Source organism: Tarenaya hassleriana, unplaced genomic scaffold (genome assembly GCF_000463585.1).
Source record: "Tarenaya hassleriana unplaced genomic scaffold, ASM46358v1 Cleome15, whole genome shotgun sequence".
Taxonomy (NCBI): Eukaryota; Viridiplantae; Streptophyta; class Magnoliopsida; order Brassicales; family Cleomaceae; genus Tarenaya; species Tarenaya hassleriana.
The window spans coordinates 2,065,769-2,091,908 of record NW_010964923.1 but is presented as its reverse complement, the minus strand read 5'-3'; the positions used below and the strand labels follow the sequence as shown (position 1 = coordinate 2,091,908).

Sequence of the window (26,140 nt, the reverse complement as noted above, 5' to 3'; positions counted from 1 at the left end):
GCTGATCGCCGGCTGGTTCGGGTGGAGAGCCGGCGATCAGCAAGATTGTGCCATATGTCTAGACCGGTTCAAGACCGGTGAGACATTGGTACACTTACCATGTGCTCATAAGTTTCATTCTAAATGCCTAGTGCCTTGGTTGGACCAAAATGTGCATTGCCCTTATTGTAGAATGGATATTTGGAATTAATTTTTTTATAAAAAAAAGTCTTTTTTTATCTCTTTTTTTCCCTAAGTATTTCAGTTATCTTTACCAAAAAAAAAAAAAAGTATTTCAGTTACACATGCAGTCTCACATGTTGAGATTTCATTACAAGTGGAAGAATCTGACCTAAAAGTTCAAAAAATCTGACAGAATTGCAAAAGCTAACCATGATTCAAGAAACTCTATTTTTTAATTATATTTTCATAAAGTTTCACTTAATATTTGAAAGCACAAAAAAAGTTAGTGATTCTTTCATCTCAGGATATACACAAAAAAATATGTTATTATTATTATTATTATTAAATGATGGTTTTAAAGTAATTTGGAATTGTAGAAAGGAAAATAAAAGGTGGGTGGGTGTTGGGTGGGTACAATTATTGTGATATGCATCTTAGAAAATGATTGATCTTTTGCTAATGGCAATATATATATATATATATATAGATTTTGGTGTCTTTTGTGGGGTCTACAACTATGTATGGTTTGTAATGGTTTCATGTTGAATTCCATATCTAGATCATTTTCATTATCTCCACTTGTTTATCCTTTTTTTATTGTCAAATTTTTGGGCGATTAATATAAATTTAGGGTTTAAATTGTAAATAAGGAAAAGTGATAATTTATTTCTTTTCTTTTATTAGTTTTTACGGGGGGAAATTCATAAAGATGGTGTACTCAAAATTCTCCAAAACTATAAATGGACAAAAGGCACATGAGGTAACATGATTAAAGGTACTTTATTAAAATACTGTATCAGTTGGATTGGGAGAATAACACAAGAAGTGTATTTGGGAGAATATCAAAAACCCATAGAATTATATTTGGCCATTTGGGATTCATATTATCGAATTTTTACGGGGTATTATTTTATCTATATTATGGAAAGTAAATCAAATTTTCGGAAAGAATTTATTTGTACAAGATAAAAAAAAATATAGGGTTTAAATTGTCACAATATATAAAATATATGAATTTTTTGGAAAAAAATTTAATTGTAAAAAAAGTATAGAGTTCTTTTTTTAACGTTTGGAAACTCGCCCTCGCTTCTTTGAATCGGACTCCGCAATGCCTCACAACCCTAAGTAGGGGTGGACATTTTGGAAAACGGTTCGGGTTCGGGACAGGAATAGATCGGTTCGGTTTTTTCGGTTTTGCAAAAATAGGTACAAATTAGTTTTTTTTATATTATCTTCAGTTCGATTTAGTTTCGGTATCAGTTTGGCTCGGTTCCGGATTTTATTAAAAAAAGATAGATTTTCTTTAAAAATTTTCGGTTTTTCGGGATTTTTTAAAGTTCGGTTCGATTCGGTTCGGTTCTAGAAAAATTCGGTTCTTTAAAAATAATACCGTTCGGGAATTGAGAACTGTTTTGGATCGGAAAAAATACCGTTTTTTCGGTTAAGTTCGGTTCGGTTCCGAAGTACCGAACCGAAACGCCCCACCCAGCTCCAAGAGCCGGACGAATGATAAGACATCGCGAATAATAAAATCCACACGATCCCACGTAATAGTCGGTAAAATCATGTAGAGTAGGTAAACCAACCAAAACTGACCGATTCAAGGGGAAGGTTCGAACTCTCCACCTCTAGTTATTGAATTATCACTAACCACTAGGTTGCAGTTTTCCTCAAAAAATGTAGAGTTTAAATTACGACAAAATACAAAATAAAAATACATTTTGTTTATATTTTTCCTACTTTATATCGCTAGGCTCTTGAATTAATTTAAATGAGGGGAATTTCGCCTCCTACGGATCTCCTCTAAAAAAAAGAGAAGAAAAAACTAAGATCGAAACAAAATATCATATTTATAATATTTTTTATTAAATAACTATATCTGTATAAAATTATTGATCAAACCCTATTTGATTTACTTAGTTATTTTATTAGACATAACTATTAAAATATAGAGTTTTCTTTAATACATAGAATTAGAAATTTCTCTTAAGTTCGGTGTGATAAATTTTTCTCAGATTCGGTATTATATAGATTATATCTGAAGTTTTCATAATTATAGTTCATATAAATTTATAAAGTTTAAATATTATATATTGATAACCAAATTTTAATCAACTAACTTTAATTTCAATATTTTTCCATAAATACCACATGTCGTGGGTACAAACAAAAATATATTAAGTTTCTTTTTGAAGTTTTAGACACATAAAAAAAAAATATTCACCAAAAAAATATAAAAAATATCTAAAAACCCTGAATCAATATGCCTATTAATGTTTGATATATATATATACTCTAAAAAAGTATTTGAAATTAAAATTTTTACTCTTGCAACAAAAATTAGATGAAAATTAATTTGAAAAACAAATAGAGACACTGAAAAATATCAAATGAAAAGTGGGACCATAAGAATTCAAAGAAAATGGTTCTCATCTCGTGTTGATCGACATATCTCAATCAATCTCATTCAAAATCATTATTCTGCATTTCTCCATTATGTAATCTTATTCCTTATCTCACCAATCGCATAATATTAGAAATCGAAAAATAATAACATTTCAACACAATTTTATTGAAACAGCAAAATCCAGAAAAAATTAGAAACGGGAACAATAATAATGTATGTATGATTATAAACGGGAACAATTTTGTACGAATAATTTATTTTTGAATATTCTAATAATGTATGTATGATTATAAACCAAATGAATACAACACTTTGAAAACACACAAAACAAGACATAAGGACATAACAATCTTTGTTACTACAAAGATTTTTTTTTTTGTTTGATATTTCAAGAAGAGTAAGGGAAAATCCGAATAGGGAGACCATTGGAAGGAAAGGGAAAAGGATTGAAGACTGTATTCTCATGGGGGAAAACTTTTTCCCAACGGAATCTCTTGACAAGGTTGTGGATGAAGACGAGAATCTCGAGCCGAGCATACTCTTTTCCGGGACACATCCTCGGCCCTCCCCCGAATGGAATGTACGTGTATGGCGCAGGCCCGTTTCCTTCGAATCTTCTCGGCTCGAACCTCTCTGGTTCCGGAAAATACTCGGGGTTCCTGTGAGTCGCATTCGCGCTCCAGTACAACTTCAATCAGAAAGAAAAAGAAAAGAAAAAAACGGACGCCATGATCATGTCTTTATTGGATTATTTCCGATAATTATATGTGGGCCAAAAGTCATATTAATTGACGGAGAGAGAGAGATCGTACTTTCCATCCCTTGGGGATGAAGAAGCCGTCGAAGGAGAAGGGGTGGATGGCTTGACGGAAGGCGCCGGGGACAGGAGGAGTTAGCCTCATAACTTCACATGCAACATTCCATGAATATTTCATCTTCTTTATATCTTCCCATTTCAACAACTCCCCTCTCCCTTTCTCCTTCTCTATCTCCATTTGTTCTGTTTTCATTCGTATACCATCATTATAATATTTCTATATATATATGTTCAATGCTAAAACCCTAAACCCTAAATCCATATATTGAAGAAACCATATTTTTCTTGAAATACGAGAGAGCTCGATCCCAATCAAATTTTGAAACCCTACTCTCCAAGATTAGGGTTCTCCACTTTTATATCGATGGCGGATATGGAGTCATTGTCAAATCGTGAGAAGAAGACCTAATTAATTGCATAGTGTGTAAATATTGATCTTATTAATTGAATGGTGTAGAGAGTTTAGGGAACATATAAGGAAAAGAAAATATCATGCAATGCATGGATGTTGCGTATATGTTTCTTATAGGAGATAACAAATTATATAATATAAAAATGCGACCGCCAAATCTTTGTTAGATGGATAAAATCTTATGTATGATTTCACCGGTCAAATAAAAGTATTATATATAATTAATACATGTATATATATATAACCATTTCTCAAAATATATATTCATCAGTTGTCCAAAGCATGCAGTTTATCTCAAATGCGTGACAGAAAATGTACATATATTATCAAACTTAATTGGTACGTTAACCATTATATTGTTTCGAAACCAAAAATGAAAGAGTAGGGTACTTTACGTACCGTGCAAGACAAGTTCGTAGACATGAGGAAGCTCTGCAAGGTACTTGACGATGAAGGTACATACTGTACTTGCTGTGTCATGTCCTGCGATCAACAGTCCGAGGATCTTGTCTGCTACGTCTTCTTCTTTGGCATCGCTCAGACTCAGCATATGCGACAGAAAATCCTGATTCGACGATGCTTTCCCCACCGTTGGATCGATTCTCATCTGACTCCGTATGATCTCAATGAGCTCTTTTCTGACCAATTTCGCGGCCTTGATGGCTCGGTTATACGGTGTTCCGGGAAAATCTATGGGGACTGAGAAAATCCCCGACCCGATTAGATTAAAGGGTTCCCCTAGTTTCTCTACCTTGTCTTGATCTTCGATGTTTAAGAACAGGCGACAAGCTAGCCGAAACGTGAATCTGTAATAGTTTTTTGTGATAGTGAAATATCAGATTTCGAAGTTTGACATAACCAACGTGAGTATGTATGTATGTATGTATGTATGTATGTATGTATGTATGTATGTATGTATGTATGTATGTATGTATGTATGTATGTATGTATGTATGTATGTATGTATGTATGCCTTTTGGTGAGGAGATGGACAAGAACTCGATCTTTATTGGCCCACTCTTCATCGAAATGTCTACGAGCAATCTCATCCATAACACCGACGTAACTCTGCAAAGCCTCGGGTTTCAAGAACTGAGGGAGAAGGTTCCGAAGGTTCTTCGCCTCTTCAATGGAGCTCGTCTTCATCGAAGAGGGAAATATCTTGTTGACCGAATCGGGCCACCATGAAACCACCAACTTGTCTTCGTTAGTGAACAGAAACTTGTTCCCCAGGGAACCGGACACGACTGCTGCCGGAGATCCGACAATGTGCGTCTTGAACACGGCGGAGGAGAAGCGGCGGACTCGGTCGGAGACGAACTTTTCCGGGCGGCCGGAGGAGAGGAAAGAGAGGGTTTCTCCGAGGAAGGGGAAGCCGATGTTGCCAGGTGGAAGGTTTGGATAAGAGAAATGGGACAAATGTTTGTAGAAAATGAAAATTAGGGCAAACAATGTAATGTTGGCGATGAAGATGATGAAGAGATACATACTTTTGTTTTTCTTTTCTTTTTGTGGGTTTGGTTTTAGGAAGATGGAAATATTTATAGGCATTGAAATCTTCGTTTTATTACTATTTTTTTTTTTATTATATCCCTTTGGTAGATGAGATAAAAACCTACCCAGATATTTATTGTTATTTGTGCTAATCAAATTCCGTACTCAAGATAATGCATCATTTGATGATGCATGATGACTGACCGTCTTTGACCCAAAAATCAGAATAGTGACGCAAAATCATTCGTCACTAAATTGGTGACGCAGACGCGTCATTAATAGTGATAAAATTTAATTAGTGACGAAATTGCGTAAAAAAAGGTTCACTTCCTTCCGTTAGTAGCATTCCCGCCACAAATACAACCTAAGAAAACCGATGTGGTACGTACAGGGATCAACACACACAGATACATCCGGTAATTTTTTATTTACTTATGGATCAAGACAAGTTAATTAATAGGTACCATGTGTTAATCTTCAATTGGACCACTTAAAATATTTTGCCATACGGATACTCATTTGATGGTGCATGGTGAATGGACCGCCTTTGACGTACGTGGTGTACTATGGTTGCCATTAAATTAAATTAATTCGCCATCCGCTATAATTAATTCACCTAACTATTTTGTATTTGGGAAAATGATCACATGTCACGCACGACTCAAAGTCCCGCCCCATATTCCAAGATGAAATATGTCTGTTTGGATCTTAATAAAGGCAAAAGAATATATAATATTGTAACGAGTAATCCAACATTAGACTTTATTAATAGAACTGTGCATGAGATGAGGCCCATCATACGGCTTGGCTTCGTTTATTTGTTGGGTAATGTGTTATAAAAAATTTGCCACATTTTCAAATCAATAAGATATTAAAAAAAAGGATTTCCAAAATGTAGGTCCTTAATTGCAAATTTGCAAAACATATCTAACCAAAACGTGCATGCCTATAATTGCATGCAAAACATACCCAATCGAACATGCAGCTCCTTAATTGCATGCAAACGTATCCACACAAAGAAGCCGCTCCTTAATTGCAAAACTTATCCAACCAAAACATGCAGATATATTTTAACAACAACAAAAAAACATCATCATCTAGTCTTATTTAGGAAAGAAAGGAGACTAACCTATATATATATATATATATATATAGATTGGTAGTATATGGCAAATGCCTAAAAGTGTGAGGGTGAATAACAAGAAGAAGAAAAGAAGAAGAAGAAGATTAGTGATTTAAAAAAAAAAAAAGAGAAGAGAGATGAAGGGGGTGATGAAGGGGATGGGATGGTCGTGGTGATGATGATGGTTATGGTCATGGTCATGGTGGGAGTAGGATAAGTGAAAGGAGAGATTCTCTGTGTAATGAAATGCGTGAAACGTTGTTTCGGTATAATCCCCGCACCCCTACATATCTCGACACTTGTCGAAAAGCTTGTAGTATTCCTTCTTCTACTCCATTCTCTGGAAGTATTTTTATTTTCTACTTTCCAATTATTATTAATTATATTGTTGGATTTTTAATCCCTTCCTATTTATTTCATATTACTTAATCCCTCGAATATTCATATTAACAAATACACTCTACTTTTATCCTCTTATTATAGCATCATTTTTAAAACAAAAAAGAGAGTAAATTAATCATATATCACATTATAAATCAAATCAAATGTTCACGTGAGTAAAAAGAAATAAATACTGATTTCAAAACATCGAAATTCTGATCTTTGAATTTTGGATTTGGTTTACAAGTAGTTGTGGATACCAAACGGCGATCAAAATGAAAAATGGAAATTAGAAAAAGAAAATAGAAAAGGAAAATAAGTGAGATCATATGCGGTGCACGTGAGCTTTAGAAAAATGGAAACAAGAGCAGACACGTGCGAGCAAGAAGCGTACGTGTCCGTCTCCATCCTCGGTCTCTCTGGTTCTTTCCATTTCTCTCACAGTCAAAACGGTCACATTTCCCGCCAAACCATATCTCCTTCCACAATCGTTTCCATTTTTCTGACAGAAAATTACCCAACGGTCATATTTTTACGATTCAAATACTGAGAGATTTTCCATTTTACCATTTTTAGCCTTCTCCTATATATGCAAATTCTTCTGTCATAAGTCATACGCTCCTTCTCCCTGCTTCCAATTTCTCTCTGAGTTCTTCATCCGCATTTGGTTTTCTGGGTCAGTTTCGATTTTCCAGGAAAAAAGGGTTTAGATTTCTCCTCGCAATGGATATCAAAGAGCGAATCGAGGGCGATCTTTTTACTGCTGTGCTTCAAATTCCTCCACGACTTGGGCTGAGAGCCAAAGTCTTTCTGACACTTGACTGTGGAATAGAGGAAGTGCTTCGATTCCCAGACGGTGTCGAAACCATAGTCCGGAATTGGAATTCATCGAGACATCGCTTCAATTTGGATCTCTTGTGCAATCACGCCGAACATATCTGCGATTTCCTCTGCGATCGTATCCCAAATCCTCCGGCATGCGAATACTTGGCCGGGGTGATCTCTGAGGCGTCAGCGGGGATGGGTTTCGGCACTCGAAGCTTCTCCATCACCCTTCACGCCAAACTGACCCAAGAGAGAATCTTGATCCTCGTACCATCTGATTCTCCGACAAGAGCAGCGCCTGAATCTCTGTTGCAGAGGCTGTGGGAAGAACGAACGGTGGATGAGAAGAGATTTAAGGAAATGGGTTTGGAATCGGAGACATGCTCCATCTGTCTCCAAGATTTTCTGGGTTCTTCGGGCAAGAACTTGACCCACATGCCGTGCTCCCACGTGTTTCACAGCGACTGTGTGTTCGAGTGGCTTCGGAAGCAAAACTCTTGCCCACTGTGCCGACGTGAGATTTCCGATGTCCGAGTCTGAGGTCCGAACGATTTCGCCGACCCAATGAAAATTTTCCAGTTTTCCAGGTGGGTTGAACTTTGTGTTTCTTCGGCTTGGAAATTGGGTTTTTAGGGTTTATCTTTAGGTTTAGGGTTTAGGGTTTGGCTGAATCTGCAATCTGTCCGAATGTGTTGATGAAACCCAGTGAAAATTTTCCAGTTCTCCGTGTGGGTTAAATTTTGTGTTTTTTCGGCTTTGGACATTTGGGATTTTAGGGTTTAGAGTTCAACTGTCTCTGTATACAAATTTTAAGAATTGCCTTTGGTTCCATTAATGAACAGTCTTTTTTTTTTATGTTGAACATTTGACAGTTACAAGCATACATACATGGCTATGTTCTGTAAATAGATCATTAAAAAAAAGTAAAAAAAATAAAAAAGCATAAAAATGGTTATGTTATTGCAAATACATTAGAGACTCATCAAAACAAAACCAGCGGACAAAGTTCCCAAAGCGAATGTAAAAAAACAGAAACATCCTATTTTTGTTCAGAGACTCTGCAAAATGCTAACACAGAAACACAAAAAGGACTTAACCAAAAATATGGCATTTTCCGTCATTTGCTTCTAAGCAGCAGCTGAGTTTGATGTCTTGAGGCTGCATCCACATCCCACACGAACATTCCAACGTTAGAATCACTATGATTCGACCATATATATATATATATTAAACCCACATTCGGAATTTGATGTCAGGGAGGGTGTACTTGCAGCTGCTAACTCCTCTTCGTGCTTCACAATGAAAACCGTATCAACTTCCACGTTTCTGAAATCCTTTTACCGACGAGGAAATTGCAGATGAGTCAACAATTTTGACGATGAAAGAACGATTACAATTCGCAAACTAGTTGTATTAAAGCACCTCAAACGTCGAGGATCATGGAAACTCCCAAATTCATTTCCATGAAATAGAAGGATTCTCTCTCGTTCAAAAGAAACTCCACCGTACCCGAAGCTTTTGGTTACGTCTCTGTGGTCAAGAGAAGATAGTATGGCTAAATAAACACGAAAATTTGACAGAATATTACAGAGGAGATCAAAAGAAAAGCATCATGGAAACTCCCAAGTTCTGGGAACTCAAGAGTTGGAATATTTATTTGCATTTAAGAACAATAACATCTAAAAAGGATTGAGCAAAGATCATTTTTCTTTTCTCATAATCACCATTTTTCAGGGTTTCGCGAAGAAATCTCGAGGAACTGATACCTGGATACTGCAGTGCAGTCACGCTCACCAAAATGAACAACATTGCCATATATATCGGCAAGAACCTGAAATCAGACATTATATTACTTAGGAGCAGAATGATTAAAGAGGAAGCTCAGTTTTGTGCATGATAGGCCAAGTAACACAGTTTGGAAAAATGTATATAAACAATAGGGTCCAAAGAGCTCTCTCTCTCTCTCTCTCTTTCTATCACATTTAGACAGGGAGACTGTAGTCATGCTCTCACTCACATACATCGCTGCACGGGTGAATTAGATACTTGGTGCATAACAAGAGGTAGGCGCTAGAATGTATAATACCCGAATTTAACATAGAAAGAAAATGAAGTATTCTGAAATTTACAAATGATGGAAATGCTGAGAGATTTTCCATTTTACCATTTTTAGCCTTCTCCTATATATGCAAATTCTTCTGTCATAAGTCATACGCTCCTTCTCCCTGCTTCCAATTTCTCTCTGAGTTCTTCATCCGCATTTGGTTTTCTGGGTCAGTTTCGATTTTCCAGGAAAAAAGGGTTTAGATTTCTCCTCGCAATGGATATCAAAGAGCGAATCGAGGGCGATCTTTTTACTGCTGTGCTTCAAATTCCTCCACGACTTGGGCTGAGAGCCAAAGTCTTTCTGACACTTGACTGTGGAATAGAGGAAGTGCTTCGATTCCCAGACGGTGTCGAAACCATAGTCCGGAATTGGAATTCATCGAGACATCGCTTCAATTTGGATCTCTTGTGCAATCACGCCGAACATATCTGCGATTTCCTCTGCGATCGTATCCCAAATCCTCCGGCATGCGAATACTTGGCCGGGGTGATCTCTGAGGCGTCAGCGGGGATGGGTTTCGGCACTCGAAGCTTCTCCATCACCCTTCACGCCAAACTGACCCAAGAGAGAATCTTGATCCTCGTACCATCTGATTCTCCGACAAGAGCAGCGCCTGAATCTCTGTTGCAGAGGCTGTGGGAAGAACGAACGGTGGATGAGAAGAGATTTAAGGAAATGGGTTTGGAATCGGAGACATGCTCCATCTGTCTCCAAGATTTTCTGGGTTCTTCGGGCAAGAACTTGACCCACATGCCGTGCTCCCACGTGTTTCACAGCGACTGTGTGTTCGAGTGGCTTCGGAAGCAAAACTCTTGCCCACTGTGCCGACGTGAGATTTCCGATGTCCGAGTCTGAGGTCCGAACGATTTCGCCGACCCAATGAAAATTTTCCAGTTTTCCAGGTGGGTTGAACTTTGTGTTTCTTCGGCTTGGAAATTGGGTTTTTAGGGTTTATCTTTAGGTTTAGGGTTTAGGGTTTGGCTGAATCTGCAATCTGTCCGAATGTGTTGATGAAACCCAGTGAAAATTTTCCAGTTCTCCGTGTGGGTTAAATTTTGTGTTTTTTCGGCTTTGGACATTTGAGATTTTAGGGTTTAGAGTTCAACTGTCTCTGTATACAAATTTTAAGAATTGCCTTTGGTTCCATTAATGAACAGTCTTTTTTTTTTATGTTGAACATTTGACAGTTACAAGCATACATACATGGCTATGTTCTGTAAATAGATCATTAAAAAAAAGTAAAAAAAATAAAAAAGCATAAAAATGGTTATGTTATCGCAAATACATTAGAGACTCATCAAAACAAAACCAGCGGACAAAGTTCCCAAAGCGAATGTAAAAAAAACAGAAACATCCTATTTTTGTTCAGAGACTCTGCAAAATGCTAACACAGAAACACAAAAAGGACTTAACCAAAAATATGGCATTTTCCGTCATTTGCTTCTAAGCAGCAGCTGAGTTTGATGTCTTGAGGCTGCATCCACATCCCACACGAACATTCCAACGTTAGAATCACTATGATTCGACCATATATATATATATATTAAACCCACATTCGGAATTTGATGTCAGGGAGGGTGTACTTGCAGCTGCTAACTCCTCTTCGTGCTTCACAATGAAAACCGTATCAACTTCCACGTTTCTGAAATCCTTTTACCGACGAGGAAATTGCAGATGAGTCAACAATTTTGACGATGAAAGAACGATTACAATTCGCAAACTAGTTGTATTAAAGCACCTCAAACGTCGAGGATCATGGAAACTCCCAAATTCATTTCCATGAAATAGAAGGATTCTCTCTCGTTCAAAAGAAACTCCACCGTACCCGAAGCTTTTGGTTACGTCTCTGTGGTCAAGAGAAGATAGTATGGCTAAATAAACACGAAAATTTGACAGAATATTACAGAGGAGATCAAAAGAAAAGCATCATGGAAACTCCCAAGTTCTGGGAACTCAAGAGTTGGAATATTTATTTGCATTTAAGAACAATAACATCTAAAAAGGATTGAGCAAAGATCATTTTTCTTTTCTCATAATCACCATTTTTCAGGGTTTCGCGAAGAAATCTCGAGGAACTGATACCTGGATACTGCAGTGCAGTCACGCTCACCAAAATGAACAACATTGCCATATATATCGGCAAGAACCTGAAATCAGACATTATATTACTTAGGAGCAGAATGATTAAAGAGGAAGCTCAGTTTTGTGCATGATAGGCCAAGTAACACAGTTTGGAAAAATGTATATAAACAATAGGGTCCAAAGAGCTCTCTCTCTCTCTCTCTCTTTCTATCACATTTAGACAGGGAGACTGTAGTCATGTTCTCACTCACATACATCGCTGCACGGGTGAATTAGATACTTGGTGCATAACAAGAGGTAGGCGCTAGAATGTATAATACCCGAATTTAACATAGAAAGAAAATGAAGTATTCTGAAATTTACAAATGATGGAGGAGATGACAATGCAGAACCAGTCCCTCAGTCAAGCATCTATCCATCCATATGCTCGGTCTTGACAATAGAAATTCATTTAAGGTCATCTCTGGATCATATTTAGTCGAGATGGTGATACCTGTAGCAACTTCACAAACTCCTATGGCTCCTTAGCGAGACGCATTCCATGTCCCCCACCACCATCTGTAGCGTAGAAACCATAAAAGTTTTAGGATGAGTCTCATGATGCAATCAAACATTTTTCAGAAGTACAGAGCCCAACATGGACCAAATCAAGGAATGTACTTGAAGGATGGATCCCTAAGAAAAGAAACTGGCATACATAAGATACAAGAGAATCATCATAATTCAACCCCAGTGGCTTCTACGATCCAACGATAATGGCAATTACTAGAAATTCTGTGAATAACCAATTGCAACATCAATGCATTAACACCCAAGTGATCGTTTTAAAGTTTACAGCTCACAAGAGCATTTATCAGACAGAACATCCATAACTAGAGCCAAAGCTATTTCGAACATGGTCTCTTTCCCGGGAAAAGTGTCTGGCTCCGAATCTTAAACTTGAAGGGGATGTAAAGAAATGAATCAATACACTAGAAAATAAACGGGGATCATTTCAAGTTTTGATAAGACACAAAGGGGGGGAACAGGAAACGGATTCGCCTCTAGCAATTTTGATTTCACTCAATGCATCAAACAAAGTCCCGAAACGAACGGCAGAACCTAATGGCAAAGATCAAAACAGAGATTGAACTGAGAAATGCAAGAGAGAGAGAGACAGGATCTCAAGCCGAGAGGAGAAGCAGACCCTGTATGACAAACAAAAACAAAACCACGGGATCTCATCGACATTGTAATAAATGGAAGAACGAAGAAGAGAAAAATCTCGTAAAAATCGAAACGGACGCAAGGTTGGATTCGAATCCAAGGAGAGAGACGCGGAATGAGAGGTTCGTACCTGTTCCTCGAACGAGAGAGAGATACCCGAGTGTGGGTGAACATATGGCGCAGGCCCGCTTCCTTCGAATCTTCTCGGGTCGAACCTCTCTGGTTCCGGGAAACACTCGGCGTTTCCGTGGGTTAAATCACACAAATATACCAGTGTGTAGCAGGAATTTCCAAGGATACACCCAAAAAAAAATATAACACATTAAATTTTCTTCGAAAAAGACCATATTACCCTTAATGAAATCGTATAATTATAATTGCAACGTCGCAATTGATTCTAAATACAGTTACAATTCATTCTAAATACAATTGCAATTGATTCTAAATGAGGTGGCAAAAAATACATCTTATTGCTTATAAGATTTTTAGTTGTTATATGGTTATAAATACTTCTTTTTTTAGTCGTATATTAGTTATATAATAGTTGTAATAAAGTTGTAAAAAATATAGAAAAAATGTTATTTCAGACTTTTTGAGTGGAAAAATGGTATAAAATTGAAAAGAAAAAAAATTACTGTTCATCTTGGGTGTATCGGTGAAATTGTTGCGACAGGTTTGGTATATTTGTGTGATTTACCCGTTTCCGTGAGGTGCATTCACGCTGTAATGCGCTTAAGGTCCGACCTAGGTGGGTTCGGGGCTTCTTCTTTTTTAATAATCATTATATCAAAAATAGGATAACATTAAAATTTAGTAATGATGAGACTAATAATTTAATATTTATATCTTATATATTTCACTAATGGTTTGATTAAAACATCATAAATTTAACTTGTTATCACCAATAGGATCAATATATAATCACATTATATTTCAGATCACATAGGATCACCGATGAAAAAATATATGTGATGAAATCAAAATAACAAAGGATGATATTTTTTATAGTGCTATTTTTTAATAATAGAAAATATTTTTTTAATCATAATGCAATCATAAAAAATAATGTAACAAATATTTATATATAAAATTTTCAATAAAAATATCTCCAAAATAACTAGTTTAAAAACATCACATCTACACAAATCTTAAATCATGTAAGATTAAAAAGGGGCATTATCCAAAATACCCTCCTTTTGCTAAAACTACTTCTTCACATACCATTCTTCAGTTGTGACCTTGTGACCAGAATTCATATATGGTCACATGATGGTCACGTTGGTCATAACGTTAAATTTATAATGATTACATCAAATCACCATGGTCACACCTTACATATCACACTAATCATTTGGTAAAATCATCAAAAATTTAACGTTGTGATCAATGTGATCATCATGTGATCATACAATTATTCTGGTCACAAGGTCACAACTGGAGAAGGGTATGTGTAGAAGTAGTTTTAGCATAAAGAAGGTATTTTGGATATTTTGCCGATTAAAAACATTACAATTAAAATATAATAATGAAATGAAATTGTAAATTTAAAAGGAAAAAGAAAATAAAAATTACATCACAATGAGAACTTAATATATTCCTATGTATATTGAATCTGGAATATACTTTGACTTGATTGTTTTTTAATTCAGTTTTTAAATGTATAACTATATTCATTTTTTATATTAATTTTCGAAAAAATTTAATTTTTATTTTTTTATTTTTCTATTTAGTTCAAATTCTATGAAAAAATAATTTTAAAACATTATATTCAATATACATATAATAATATATTATTCTTTTTTATTTTTATTATTTTTAAATTAGAGTTGAAATAATTATCTTAATTAAAATAAATGATTTATGCAGGTTCTTATTAATTGCAAAACATATCTAACCAAACATGCAACTCCTTAATTGCAAATGATATCCAACCAAAACATGCAACTCTTTTAATTACGTATCCAACCAAAGTAGCATCTCCTTAATTGCAAAATCTATCTAACCAAAACATGTACATAATTTTTTTACCAAAAATAGAAAATAAAAAAATATCATCGTCTAGTCTTATTTAGGACAAAGAAAAAAGACTTGCCTATATATAGATTGGTAGTATATGGCAAATGACAAAAGGTGTGAGGGTGAATAAGAAGAAGAAGAAGAAGATTAGTGAAAAGAAATAAGGAAAAAAAAAAGAGAAGAAAGATGAAAGGGGTGATGAAGGGGATGGTGATGGTGATGATGATGGTTATGGTCATGGTCATGGTGGAAGATGATGGTTATGGTCATGGTCATGATGGGAATAGGAGAAGTGAAAGGAGAGACTCCATGTGTAATGAAATGCATAAAACGTTGTTTCGGCATAATCCCCACACCCCCTACATGTCTCAACACTTGTCGGAAAGCTTGTGGTGTTCCTTCTTCCACTTCATTTCCCGTACGTATTTTTTATTTTCTACTTTTCCATTATTCTCAATCTTTAATCTCTTTCCTATTTGTTTCATATAGACTAACTTAACCTTTCAAATATTCGTTCTTCTTTGTAGGACCAAGCGCCCCGGAATAATTTCATAACGATCGAACAATGATGTTTCAGAAATTAAAGCTGTTTTTATCTTCTTTCTATGTTTGGAATGTTCTTACCCTACCTTGTAATGTTCTATCCATTAATAAAAATAAAATCCAAACTATCATCATCTAGATAAATACACTCTAATCTTATTTTCTCATTATAGCATCATTTTAAAACAAAAACAAAGAATAAAATAATCATATATCATAATATAAATCAAAGTCAAAAGTTCACATGTGGAAAAAAAAATTCTAGGTTGTTTTTTTTTTTGAAAAAACGAAATAATCTATAATAAAATGAATCATTTACCAATAACAACATGATAGAAATTTTATTTCAAAATCATACTTATCCTCCATGATGCTCAGATAAGAACCTCCACACTGATTAGAGGTTTCCGGTTTGGTGGTTTAATCACACCAGAAGCTGATTTGATTTGGGATCGGTTACGAGACAAAGCGGGAGCGTTTTGTTAAGTAGTGAAAGACAACGTTATAATTTTGCGTGAAGGTTTGTTAGGTTTGTTATTCGTCTTCTTCCTTTAAAGGAGAGAGAGTTGATGAACTCTGTATTCTTTTTCGCCATTTTCTTCTGTTGCAACTCTCTTGATAGGCAGAGCTCACGATCTGTTGCGTGAGTCTGTCAAAGCGTAGGTTCGATCGGTGCTAGTGGATTGCCGAGTTTCCTTGGCCGAGACGTACGTCCGAGATTTATCTCGATAACCGAACTTGTTAAAGACCGGACGTCGATCGCATCTTCATTTCGGCTTAGTGTTCATTCGAAATCACGAGGTCTCGTTTCTGGGTTTACACAATAGCAATACTCTATACATACGATGTTCCATTTCCATCTCTTTCTATACATATATTAATTAGGGGTGTAAAAAAAAAACCAAAACCCGTTATCTGATCGAATCTACTCAAAAAATTTACGGATTTGGACTAAAAAAATAAAACCAGTTTGTCCATTATGTCGGATCGAACATGTTACAATTTTTTTTTTTTGGTTATCTTTGATTTATGTTTTTATAGTTTATTTTTATACGGTTTAATTTGTTTTTTTTTCGAATGTTCAAGTTCGAAGTTTGACTCGAAGACATACAAAAGCCCATAGAGGCTAGGTTCATTTATGTTTCGGATCGGTCTGACCCGAACCATAAATCTTTGAGCTTGTCTCGGGCTCCGTTGACCATTCACTACAAGAAAAATGTGAAATTGCGACGAAAAAATTCATTGTAAATATAAAAATTCTGTTGCAATTACAAATTGACGACGGAATGGGACGAAACAATTTCCGTCTGCATGGCGCTGTCGTAAAAATTTATCGGTCGATAATCCGTCGTACAAAACCTACGTTTTGCGACGGAAGGTTTTTGACACATATACTGAAATTCGGGATGACCATTTTGACAATCCTATGTTTCTGTATACCTTTTGGTCAGGAGATAGATTTTTGTATACCCTAAAGTGCAAAGTTCACATGACATGTACCGCTCAAAGCACAAATATCATTGAATTTCTGACCTTATATACCAATCTATCAAAGCCTCTAATTCTAGTGATCTAGATGGCGATTCATTGAATGCATTGGGATGCCAACCTTGATGATTAAAAAAAAAAGGGAAGCGGAAGTCTCTTTTTCGAACGAAGGGTTTGGAAGGCTCTAAGCTCGGATATTAGCTGTAGTTAATGGTATAGGTACCAAATTTTGATCAACAATTTCTCGTGGAGATGATTAGTTAAAGTACAATCAAAAGTTATTTGTTTTTCTCTTGAGAGAAACGAAAACATAAAATAAAATGAATCACTCGGTACCACTAATACTAAAAAAATTGAATATCGCGACGGAACTTACGACGAAAAAACCCAATAATGGATGGTCGGGTGGTCAACTTGATGGTGCAAAGTACTTGAAAGTCGGATGTTCGATTCTCTTTGATGTAGAGGAATGTAATTTTTGGATCAATTAACACTCATATACAAAGGCTGATCCCGAACCGGAGGTTTGTTTAGTCAGCGCGCTAAAACGTAGTAGATATGGGTCCTCTGTTAACAAAAAAAACTTACGACGAAAATTTTTGTCGCATACAAAATTGCGACGAAATGTGATGATTTCACAATAGAATATGAAAAAAAAATGTTCACGTCGCAAAAAGTCGTAAACTCTAATTGCGATAGATTCGATTAGTGGGAACATGCAAAATGTGTTTTTATCTCGGGTTTAAATCTAAGCGTGGAAAGAGATATTCATTCGAATTTTTCTGATTGTTTGGAAGATATAGTTGGATCTTCGGATTATTAAAAAAATTGTAATAGTGGCGATGAAGAAGAAGATGATGATGAGACACATGCTTTTGTTTTTTCTTTTTATGGGTTTGGTGTCAAGAGGATGGAAACGTATGTATGTTTAGAAATTTTGTTACTTGTAGGAAATTTTCAAAAATAATTCTGATATTATTAAGTATCAGGCAGAAAATCAAATATTTAAAATTCGTAAATTTAAACATTCTTATGAAATAAATACCGATTTCAAAACATCGAAAATCTGATCTTTGATCATCTTTGAATTTGGTTTACAAGTAGTTGTGGAGGGAATATTACTCAAATAACCCACTTGGGTCGCAGCAATTTCAGTGTACACCACCGAAAAAAAAAAAAAAATTTGCGACCTTATTACGACTAATATATAACTAATATACAACTTATTACGACTAATAAACTACTCTTATTTTAGTTGTATATTAGTTATATATTAGTCGTAATAAGGTCGCAAATTTTTTTTTTTCGGTGGTGTACCCTGAAATTGCTGCGACCCAAGTGGGTTATTAGGGTTAAAACCCCAGTTGTGGATGCCAAACGGCGATCACAATAAAAAAAAATGGAAATTAGAAAAACAAAATAGAAAAGGAAAATAAGTGAGATCACATGCGGCGCACGTGAGCTTTAGAAAAAATTGGAAACAAGAGCACACGCGTGCGAGCAATAAGCACACGTGTCCGTCTCCATCAGTCTCTCTGGTTCTTTCCATTTCTCTCTCAGTCAAAACGGTCACATTTTCCCGCCCGAACCATATCTTCTTCCAGAGTCGTTTCCATTTTTCTCACGGAAAATTTTCCCAACGGTCATATTTTTACGCTCCAAATACTGAGAAATTTTCCATTTTACCATTTTTACGTTCTCCTATATATACGAATTTCTCTGTCGTCAGTCACGCTCTATCTCTCTGCTCCCGAGTTCTCTGAGTTCTTCATCCCGCATTTGGTTTTCTGGGTCAGTTTCGATTTTCCAGGGAAAAAAGGGTGTCAATTTCTCGTCGCCATGGATATCAATGAGCGAATCAACGTAGATCTTTTTACTGCAGTGCTTCAAATTCCTCCACGACTTGGGCTGAGAACCAAAGTCTTTCTGACACTTGACTATGAAGTAGAGGAACGGCTTCGATTCCCAAACGGTGTCGAAACCATAGTCCGGAACTGGAATGCATCCAGAGATCGATTCAAGTTGGATCTCTTGTGCAATCATGACGAACATATCTACGATTTCCTCTGCGATCGTATCCCGAATCCTCCGGCATGCGAATACTTGGCCTGGATGATCTCTGAGGCGTCAACGCTGATGGGTTTCGGCCTTCAAAGCTTCTCCATTAACCTTCACGCCAAACTGACACAGGAGAGAATCTTGATCCTCGTACCGTCCGATACTCTGACAAGAGCAGCGCCTGAATATCTGTTGCAGAGGCTGTGGGAAGAAGGAGCGGTGGATGAGAAGAGATTTAAGGAAATGGGTTTGGAATCGGAGACATGCTCCATCTGTCTCCAAGATTTTCTGGGTTCTTCGAACAAGAACTTGATCCACCTGCCCTGCTCCCACGTGTTTCACAGCGACTGTGTGTTCGAGTGGCTTCGGAAGCAAAACTCCTGCCCACTGTGCCGACGTGAGATTTCCGATGTCGGAGTCTGAGGTATCTTCAATCTGTCCGAACGATTCCGTCGCCTTCTCGTGTGTTGACTCTGATCAAACCCAGTGAAAATTTTCCGGTTTTCCATGTGGGTTGAATTTTGTGTTTCTTCGGCTTTGGGCATTTGGGTTTTTAGGGATTATCTTTTAGGGTTTAGAGTTTGTCACTCTCTGGTTCCATGAATGAAGGGCTCTTTTGATGTTCAACATTTTTGCATATTAAACCAAATGATTCACCAAAACCAGCGAACAAAGTTCCCAAACAGAATGTGAAAAAAGGCAGAAACAAACAGAAACGTCCTACTTTTATTCCAAGACTCTGCAAAATGCTAACACAGAAACACATAAAAGACTGACCAAAAAAATGGGAAGTTCCATCATTTGCTTCTTCTAAGCAGCAGCTGAATTTCACTGCTACGATATCCTCAGGCTGCATCCACACAGTATGTTCCAATTAGAATCACAGATCCTCATCTGTTACTCGAAAATTATGACACTATGATTCGACCATATATATGTTAAAACCAGACCCGGAATTTGATATCAGGCAAGGTGTTCTTACAGCGACTAACTCCTCTTCGTGCTTCACAATGAAAGCTTTATCAACTTTCCCATTTCTGAAATCCTGTTGCCTACGAGGAAATTGCAGATTAATCAACAACTTTCCCATAGTAGCTTTCAATCTAACCTGAATCCTAGTGTTCATTCCCATGAAATAGAAGGAACCTCTCTCGTTCAAAAGAGATTCCACAGTACCAAAAGCTTTTGGTTATGTCTCTGTGGTCAAGAGAAGATGTAACTTAATAAACCAGAAAATTTGACAGAATATTACAGAGGAAATCAAAAGAAAAGCAGCATGGAAACTCCCCATAGCATAGAAAAAGGACTAAGCAAAGATCATTTTTTTTCTTTTCTCATATCCCCATTTTTCAGGATCGTTTCTGGATCATTTTGTCAAGATGATCATACCTGCAGCAACTTTACAAACTCCTCTGGCTCCTCACCGAGACACATTCCACGTCCCCCACCACCAAAACATAAAAGGTTTAGGCGAGAATTGTGAGTTTCAAGATTCAATCACACATTTTAACAGTCCTAGAGAGTTAAATCTTCTCCCACCACCAGGTAGCAGATTGAAGACTGACAAAGAATCTAGCACATATCATATAGAATGGCATTAGATGACCAAACATATTTTGACCTCTATCAGCCTGCTAAAAGTGTGGCTCTAAGGATACCAGACATTGCTGATAAATTAGGGACGTACAATCCCTAATTGCAATATGGAAATGTGAAGTGATCAACAACAAACAAATCACTAAAAGGAAACACAGGACGGTTAAAGATGATGATGATGATATATATTTGACATTTATCTAGCAGATTAATGATGAAAACTCATAAAATGGAACGATAGTAACAGAAGGAAGTTCAACTTGAAATTGAAAATGAAAGAAACTTACGATTGGCTGCTGGGAGACTTGCCGGTGCAAACTGCTTCATCAGCCAGTTTCACACGAAGGGCATCCTTTTCTTTGGTTGAATAGGAAGCTACATAAGAAATCCCCATCTCACGGACTGCAATTTCACCTCTGTTCGCCACTGCACTGACAAGAGCAGCGCCTGAATATCTGTTGCAGAGGCTGTGGGAAGAAGGAGCGGTGGATGAGAAGAGATTTAAGGAAATGGGTTTGGAATCGGAGACATGCTCCATCTGTCTCCAAGATTTTCTGGGTTCTTCGAACAAGAACTTGATCCACCTGCCCTGCTCCCGCGTGTTTCACAGCGACTGTGTGTTCGAGTGGCTTCGGAAGCAAAACTCCTGCCCACTGTGCCGACGTGAGATTTCCGATGTCGGAGTCTGAGGTATCTTCAATCTGTCCGAACGATTCCGTCGCCTTCTCGTGTGTTGACTCTGATCAAACCCAGTGAAAATTTTCCGGTTTTCCATGTGGGTTGAATTTTGTGTTTCTTCGGCTTTGGGCATTTGGGTTTTTAGGGATTATCTTTTAGGGTTTAGAGTTTGTCACTCTCTGGTTCCATGAATGAAGGGCTCTTTTGATGTTCAACATTTTTGCATATTAAACCAAATGATTCACCAAAACCAGCGAACAAAGTTCCCAAACAGAATGTGAAAAAAGGCAGAAACAAACAGAAACGTCCTACTTTTATTCCAAGACTCTGCAAAATGCTAACACAGAAACACATAAAAGACTGACCAAAAAAATGGGAAGTTCCATCATTTGCTTCTTCTAAGCAGCAGCTGAATTTCACTGCTACGATATCCTCAGGCTGCATCCACACAGTATGTTCCAATTAGAATCACAGATCCTCATCTGTTACTCGAAAATTATGACACTATGATTCGACCATATATATGTTAAAACCAGACCCGGAATTTGATATCAGGCAAGGTGTTCTTACAGCGACTAACTCCTCTTCGTGCTTCACAATGAAAGCTTTATCAACTTTCCCATTTCTGAAATCCTGTTGCCTACGAGGAAATTGCAGATTAATCAACAACTTTCCCATAGTAGCTTTCAATCTAACCTGAATCCTAGTGTTCATTCCCATGAAATAGAAGGAACCTCTCTCGTTCAAAAGAGATTCCACAGTACCAAAAGCTTTTGGTTATGTCTCTGTGGTCAAGAGAAGATGTAACTTAATAAACCAGAAAATTTGACAGAATATTACAGAGGAAATCAAAAGAAAAGCAGCATGGAAACTCCCCATAGCATAGAAAAAGGACTAAGCAAAGATCATTTTTTTTCTTTTCTCATATCCCCATTTTTCAGGATCGTTTCTGGATCATTTTGTCAAGATGATCATACCTGCAGCAACTTTACAAACTCCTCTGGCTCCTCACCAAGACACATTCCACGTCCCCCACCACCAAAACATAAAAGGTTTAGGCGAGAATTGTGAGTTTCAAGATTCAATCACACATTTTAACAGTCCTAGAGAGTTAAATCTTCTCCCACCACCAGGTAGCAGATTGAAGACTGACAAAGAATCTAGCACATATCATATAGAATGGCATTAGATGACCAAACATATTTTGACCTCTATCAGCCTGCTAAAAGTGTGGCTCTAAGGATACCAGACATTGCTGATAAATTAGGGACGTACAATCCCTAATTGCAATATGGAAATGTGAAGTGATCAACAACAAACAAATCACTAAAAGGAAACACAGGACGGTTAAAGATGATGATGATGATATATATTTGACATTTATCTAGCAGATTAATGATGAAAACTCATAAAATGGAACGATAGTAACAGAAGGAAGTTCAACTTGAAATTGAAAATGAAAGAAACTTACGATTGGCTGCTGGGAGACTTGCCGGTGCAAACTGCTTCATCAGCCAGTTTCACACGAAGGGCATCCTTTTCTTTGGTTGAATAGGCAGCTACATAAGAAATCCCCATCTCACGGACTGCAATTTTACCTCTGTTCGCCACTGCACTCCAGCCGTCTTAGCCTTCCGACTAACCTTAACACTCTGAGATCTTTGACTGGGGAAGCTAACTTTTCTTTCCAAAGTGAAGTTGCACTGAGAACTCCTAATACATAGGATACAAGAGAATCATCAGAATTCAACCCCAGAAATGATGCATCAAGATTCTCCGATCCAACGATAATGGCAATTACTAGAAATTCTGTGAAAAACCAATTGCAATATTAATGCATCAACACCCATGTGATCATTTTAAAGTTTACTGCCCGCAAGAGCATTTATCAGACAGAACGTCCAGAACTAGAGATCAAAAGGGAATCAATACAACTAGCAACCAATACGAGGATATTTCCTTAAGTTTGGATAAAGACCCAAAGGGAAAAAAACGGGAAAAGGATTCGCCTCGTAGCAATTTTGATTTCACTTAATGCATCAAACAGAGTCACAAAACGGGAAGAAGCTTAAACGGCCAAAGATCAAAAGAGAGAATTTGGACTGAGAAATGCAAGAGATAGACAGGGTCGCTTACGGGAGGCGAAGCGATGGATTTGCAATTGGTGATCATGGAAGCGTCCATTGCCATATGCAACAGAGACGAGAAGCTGACCCTGTATGACAAGCAAAAACAAAACCACGGCATCTCATCGACTTTGTAATTCATGGAAGGAAGAAGAAGAGAGAAACCTCGTAAAAATCGAAACAGAAACAAAGATTTGAATCGGATCCAATGAGAGAGACGCAGAATGAGAGGTCCGTACCTGTTCCTCGATCGAGAGAGGGAGAGAGAGGAAGAAGAAGAAGAAGAGTTGGATGAAACAAACGAAGGAAATAGGGGAGAGGGAGAGATTAAAGGTTCGGCCTCTAATAATATGGTTTTGGGTTGGGCTTTTGGAATGCCAACTCAGCTCCCAATCTCCTCTCGTCCATTCAAAACTTGCCACGTGTATTTCCTAATTATTTTTTGTTATAAAATAGGCAAATTGTGTTCATTCATGAGTACCATCCCTCCATTTCCGTTTAGTATATATATTCTATCTAATAGATCTTTCTCTTTTATTTTTTGAAAAATTCCAAATAATTATGTCAATTTGCTAAAAAAAAATTTATCTAAAAATATATGAATTTAACTCCCAAAAATACATCAATTTACAAACTTCTCCCAAATTTTTATATTCTGAAAATCCAACAACAATTTTCAATTTAAAACAATAACGTGATTGATCAGAAAATCTATGCCATTACCACATCAGTTTTTTTTCAAAAAAAAAACTTATTTGATTTTTTGGTCCGATCCGAAATCTGATCGGTCTAACTTGACTAGTCCTATATTTTTAGGTCTAAATTTTCGGACAAGTTCAACGCATTTCGAGTATCGAGAATTATCGACATATCTAAAAATGTACAGATAAATTCGATAGTTTTTAATTTATTTGTAGATAAAATTGAATATATGTCATATATAAAGAGTATATATATGTATATATATATATATATATATCCAACGAACAATTATGAGACCATAAAGGTAAAGTCCAGTTAAAGAAAAAAAATGAGGGCATTGTGAAAATGCAAAGTCCAGTTAAAGGGAAAAAATGCAGGTTCTTAATTGCAAAACATATATCTAACCAAACATGCAACTCTTTAATTGCAATTGCAAATCATATCCAACCAAAACATGACTCTTTTAATTACGTATCAAGTCAAAGCAGCAGCTCCTTAATTGCAAAACATATCTAACCAAAACATGTACATAATTTTTTTACCAAAAAAGGAAAATAAAAAAAAAAACATTATCGTCTAGTCTTATTTAGGACAAAGAAAGGAGATTTACCTATATATATATATAGATTGGTAGTATATGGAAAATGACTAAAAGAGTGAGGGTGAATAACAAGAAGAAGAAGATTAGTGAGGAGAAATAAAAAAAAAGAGATCTAGAAGAAAGATGAAGGGGGTGATGAAGGGGATAGTGATGGTGATGATGATGGTTATGGTAATGGTCATGATGGGAATAGGAGAAGTGAAAGGAGAGACTCCCTGTGTAATGAAATGCATAAAACGTTGTTTCGGCATAATCCCCGCACCCCCTACATGTCTCAACACTTGTCGGAAAGCTTGTGGTGTTCCTTCTTCCACCTCATTTCCCGTACGTATTTTACTTTCCCATTAATATTACATTTCTCAATCTTTAAGCTCTCTCATATTTGTTTCATATAAATTAACCTTTCAAATATTCGTTCTTCTTTGTAGGACCAAGCCCCCCGAAATGATTTCGTAGGGATCAAACAATGATGTTTCAAATATTAAACTTTGTTTTATCTTCTTTTTATGGCTGGAATATTTCTACCCTTACCCTTGTAATGTTCCATCCATTAATAAAAATAAAATCCAAATTACTATCTACTTTTATCTTATTATAATAGCATCATTTTGAAACAAAAACAAGAATAAACTAATCATATGTCACACTATAAATCAAAGTCAAAAAGCTCATTGACAAATACGGTTCAAAGTATAATATCATTGCATCTACTGAATTTTTGACCTTATATAGGAATCTACCAACTCTTTAATTCTAGTGGTCTAGATGAAGACTCAGGGAATGCACTTGGGATGCCAACCTTGGTGGAAAAAACGGTGAAGTGGAAACCTCCGTTTCGGATGGAGGGTTTGCCGGTTTGGAGGAGACCGTTCGACTAGAGGAATTTATTCTGTTCGGTTTGTTATGAGTCATTTGAGAACCCATTAGCAGTCGTTAATGGTATCGGTCCCAAATTTTGATTGGCAATTTTTGGTGGAGATGATGAGGTAATAAAATACGGTAGCTTGTAGAAAATTTTCAAAAATAATTCTGATATTATTAAGTATTAGGTAAATATATCTGATAATCGAATAATTAATTCGTAAATTCAGGTAAACACTGATTTTAAAAATATCGAAAGTCTGATCTTTGAATTTTGGATTTGGTTTAGAAGTAGTTGTGGATATGAGTGGACGTTTCGATATTCGGTTTAAGTTCGGATCGGGAATAGTTCGATTCGATTCTTTTGGTTTTATAAAGATAGGTACCAATCAATTATTATATTATATTCGATTCAGCTCGATTCGATTTCAGTTCGGTTCGGTTCCTGATTTTAT

The 26,140-nt window shown here is 36.5% G+C and overlaps 7 protein-coding genes and 1 long non-coding RNA gene across 33 annotated transcripts in view; 5 read left to right on the top strand and 3 right to left on the bottom strand.

Annotated features, from left to right (window-relative positions):
• The window catches only part of LOC104808922 (NEP1-interacting protein 1), a 1,561-nt gene extending 1,339 nt beyond the window's left edge, over positions 1–222 (top strand). Inside the window, exon 4 of the mRNA XM_010534777.2 lies at positions 3–222. Within this exon, the coding sequence (XP_010533079.1) occupies positions 3–190 (188 nt within the window). The 3' untranslated portion in view covers positions 191–222. The remainder of the gene's footprint in view (positions 1–2) is intronic.
• A 2,646-nt stretch (positions 223–2,868) lies between these two features.
• Positions 2,869–5,286, bottom strand: LOC104808921 (beta-amyrin 28-oxidase-like). Its single transcript, XM_010534776.1, has 4 exons — positions 4,772–5,286; positions 4,198–4,604; positions 3,382–3,569; positions 2,869–3,257 (listed from the first exon to the last, which is right to left on the bottom strand). Exons 1-4 carry the CDS (start codon positions 5,284–5,286, stop codon positions 2,958–2,960), a joined length of 1,410 nt encoding a protein of 469 aa, XP_010533078.1. The 3' UTR covers positions 2,869–2,957.
• Positions 5,287–7,519: 2,233 nt separating this feature from the next.
• Positions 7,520–8,161, top strand: LOC104809113 (E3 ubiquitin-protein ligase ATL41-like). Its single transcript, XM_010535008.1, has one exon. It carries the CDS (start codon positions 7,520–7,522, stop codon positions 8,159–8,161), a length of 642 nt encoding a protein of 213 aa, XP_010533310.1.
• A 1,780-nt stretch (positions 8,162–9,941) lies between these two features.
• Positions 9,942–10,583, top strand: LOC104809112 (E3 ubiquitin-protein ligase ATL41-like). Its single transcript, XM_010535007.1, has one exon. The coding sequence runs from the start codon at positions 9,942–9,944 to the stop codon at positions 10,581–10,583; it is 642 nt and encodes a 213-aa protein (XP_010533309.1).
• A 4,706-nt stretch (positions 10,584–15,289) lies between these two features.
• LOC104808920 lies at positions 15,290–15,709 on the top strand. The gene is made up of 2 exons (XR_771061.1): positions 15,290–15,450; positions 15,560–15,709. It is a non-coding gene; the product is annotated as an uncharacterized LOC104808920 (long non-coding RNA).
• Positions 15,710–18,427: 2,718 nt separating this feature from the next.
• Positions 18,428–19,553, top strand: LOC104808919 (RING finger protein 141-like). Its single transcript, XM_010534774.1, has one exon. It carries the CDS (start codon positions 18,903–18,905, stop codon positions 19,542–19,544), a length of 642 nt encoding a protein of 213 aa, XP_010533076.1. The 5' UTR covers positions 18,428–18,902; the 3' UTR covers positions 19,545–19,553.
• A 28-nt stretch (positions 19,554–19,581) lies between these two features.
• LOC104808917 (biotin carboxylase, chloroplastic-like) lies at positions 19,582–21,143 on the bottom strand. Of its 5 annotated transcripts, none has more exons than XM_010534769.2 (4): positions 21,005–21,143; positions 20,511–20,544; positions 20,104–20,166; positions 19,582–19,971 (listed from the first exon to the last, which is right to left on the bottom strand). In XM_010534769.2, exons 1-4 carry the CDS (start codon positions 21,109–21,111, stop codon positions 19,696–19,698), a joined length of 480 nt encoding a protein of 159 aa, XP_010533071.1. In that variant the 5' UTR covers positions 21,112–21,143; the 3' UTR covers positions 19,582–19,695. The 5 variants fall into 5 exon arrangements, with proteins under 5 accessions (XP_010533071.1, XP_010533073.1, XP_010533072.1 ...); XM_010534771.2 differs by having other exon boundaries at positions 19,583–19,971; positions 20,511–20,533; XM_010534772.1 differs by having other exon boundaries at positions 19,771–19,971; positions 20,072–20,166.
• A 29-nt stretch (positions 21,144–21,172) lies between these two features.
• On the bottom strand, positions 21,173–23,845 carry LOC104808915 (biotin carboxylase, chloroplastic-like). Of its 22 annotated transcripts, none has more exons than XM_010534764.2 (6): positions 23,761–23,845; positions 23,532–23,610; positions 22,867–23,108; positions 22,373–22,395; positions 21,966–22,028; positions 21,173–21,833 (listed from the first exon to the last, which is right to left on the bottom strand). In XM_010534764.2, exons 3-6 carry the CDS (start codon positions 22,904–22,906, stop codon positions 21,558–21,560), a joined length of 402 nt encoding a protein of 133 aa, XP_010533066.1. In that variant the 5' UTR covers positions 22,907–23,108; positions 23,532–23,610; positions 23,761–23,845; the 3' UTR covers positions 21,173–21,557. The 22 variants fall into 22 exon arrangements, 6 of the variants coding, with proteins under 6 accessions (XP_010533066.1, XP_010533063.1, XP_010533064.1 ...); XM_010534761.2 differs by having other exon boundaries at positions 21,174–21,833; positions 22,373–22,406; XM_010534762.2 differs by having other exon boundaries at positions 21,174–21,833; positions 22,373–22,406; positions 22,867–23,098.
• Between the last annotated feature and the right edge of the window lie 2,295 nt (positions 23,846–26,140).

Coding starts and splice junctions, on each gene's coding strand:
- LOC104808919 (XM_010534774.1), top strand. CDS start 18,903: ATGGATATCAATGAGCGAATCAACGTAGATCTTTTTACTGCAGTGCTT.
- LOC104808915 (XM_010534761.2), bottom strand. CDS start 22,973: ATGGGGATTTCTTATGTAGCTGCCTATTCAACCAAAGAAAAGGATGCC. Junction 22,029..22,372: donor AGTTTGTAAAGTTGCTGCAG/GTATGATCATCT, acceptor CGTAGGCAACAG/GATTTCAGAAATGGGAAAGT. Junction 21,834..21,965: donor ACGAAGAGGAGTTAGTCGCT/GTAAGAACACCT, acceptor GTGTGGATGCAG/CCTGAGGATATCGTAGCAGT.
- LOC104808921 (XM_010534776.1), bottom strand. CDS start 5,286: ATGTATCTCTTCATCATCTTCATCGCCAACATTACATTGTTTGCCCTA. Junction 3,570..4,197: donor CTACGAACTTGTCTTGCACG/GTACGTAAAGTA, acceptor GAATGAAAACAG/AACAAATGGAGATAGAGAAG. Junction 3,258..3,381: donor TCATCCCCAAGGGATGGAAA/GTACGATCTCTC, acceptor TTCTGATTGAAG/TTGTACTGGAGCGCGAATGC.
- LOC104808917 (XM_010534769.2), bottom strand. CDS start 21,111: ATGGGGATTTCTTATGTAGCTTCCTATTCAACCAAAGAAAAGGATGCC. Junction 20,545..21,004: donor AAGTCTCCCAGCAGCCAATC/GTAAGTTTCTTT, acceptor AATGTGTCTCGG/TGAGGAGCCAGAGGAGTTTG. Junction 19,972..20,103: donor ACGAAGAGGAGTTAGTCGCT/GTAAGAACACCT, acceptor GTGTGGATGCAG/CCTGAGGATATCGTAGCAGT.
- LOC104809113 (XM_010535008.1), top strand. CDS start 7,520: ATGGATATCAAAGAGCGAATCGAGGGCGATCTTTTTACTGCTGTGCTT.
- LOC104809112 (XM_010535007.1), top strand. CDS start 9,942: ATGGATATCAAAGAGCGAATCGAGGGCGATCTTTTTACTGCTGTGCTT.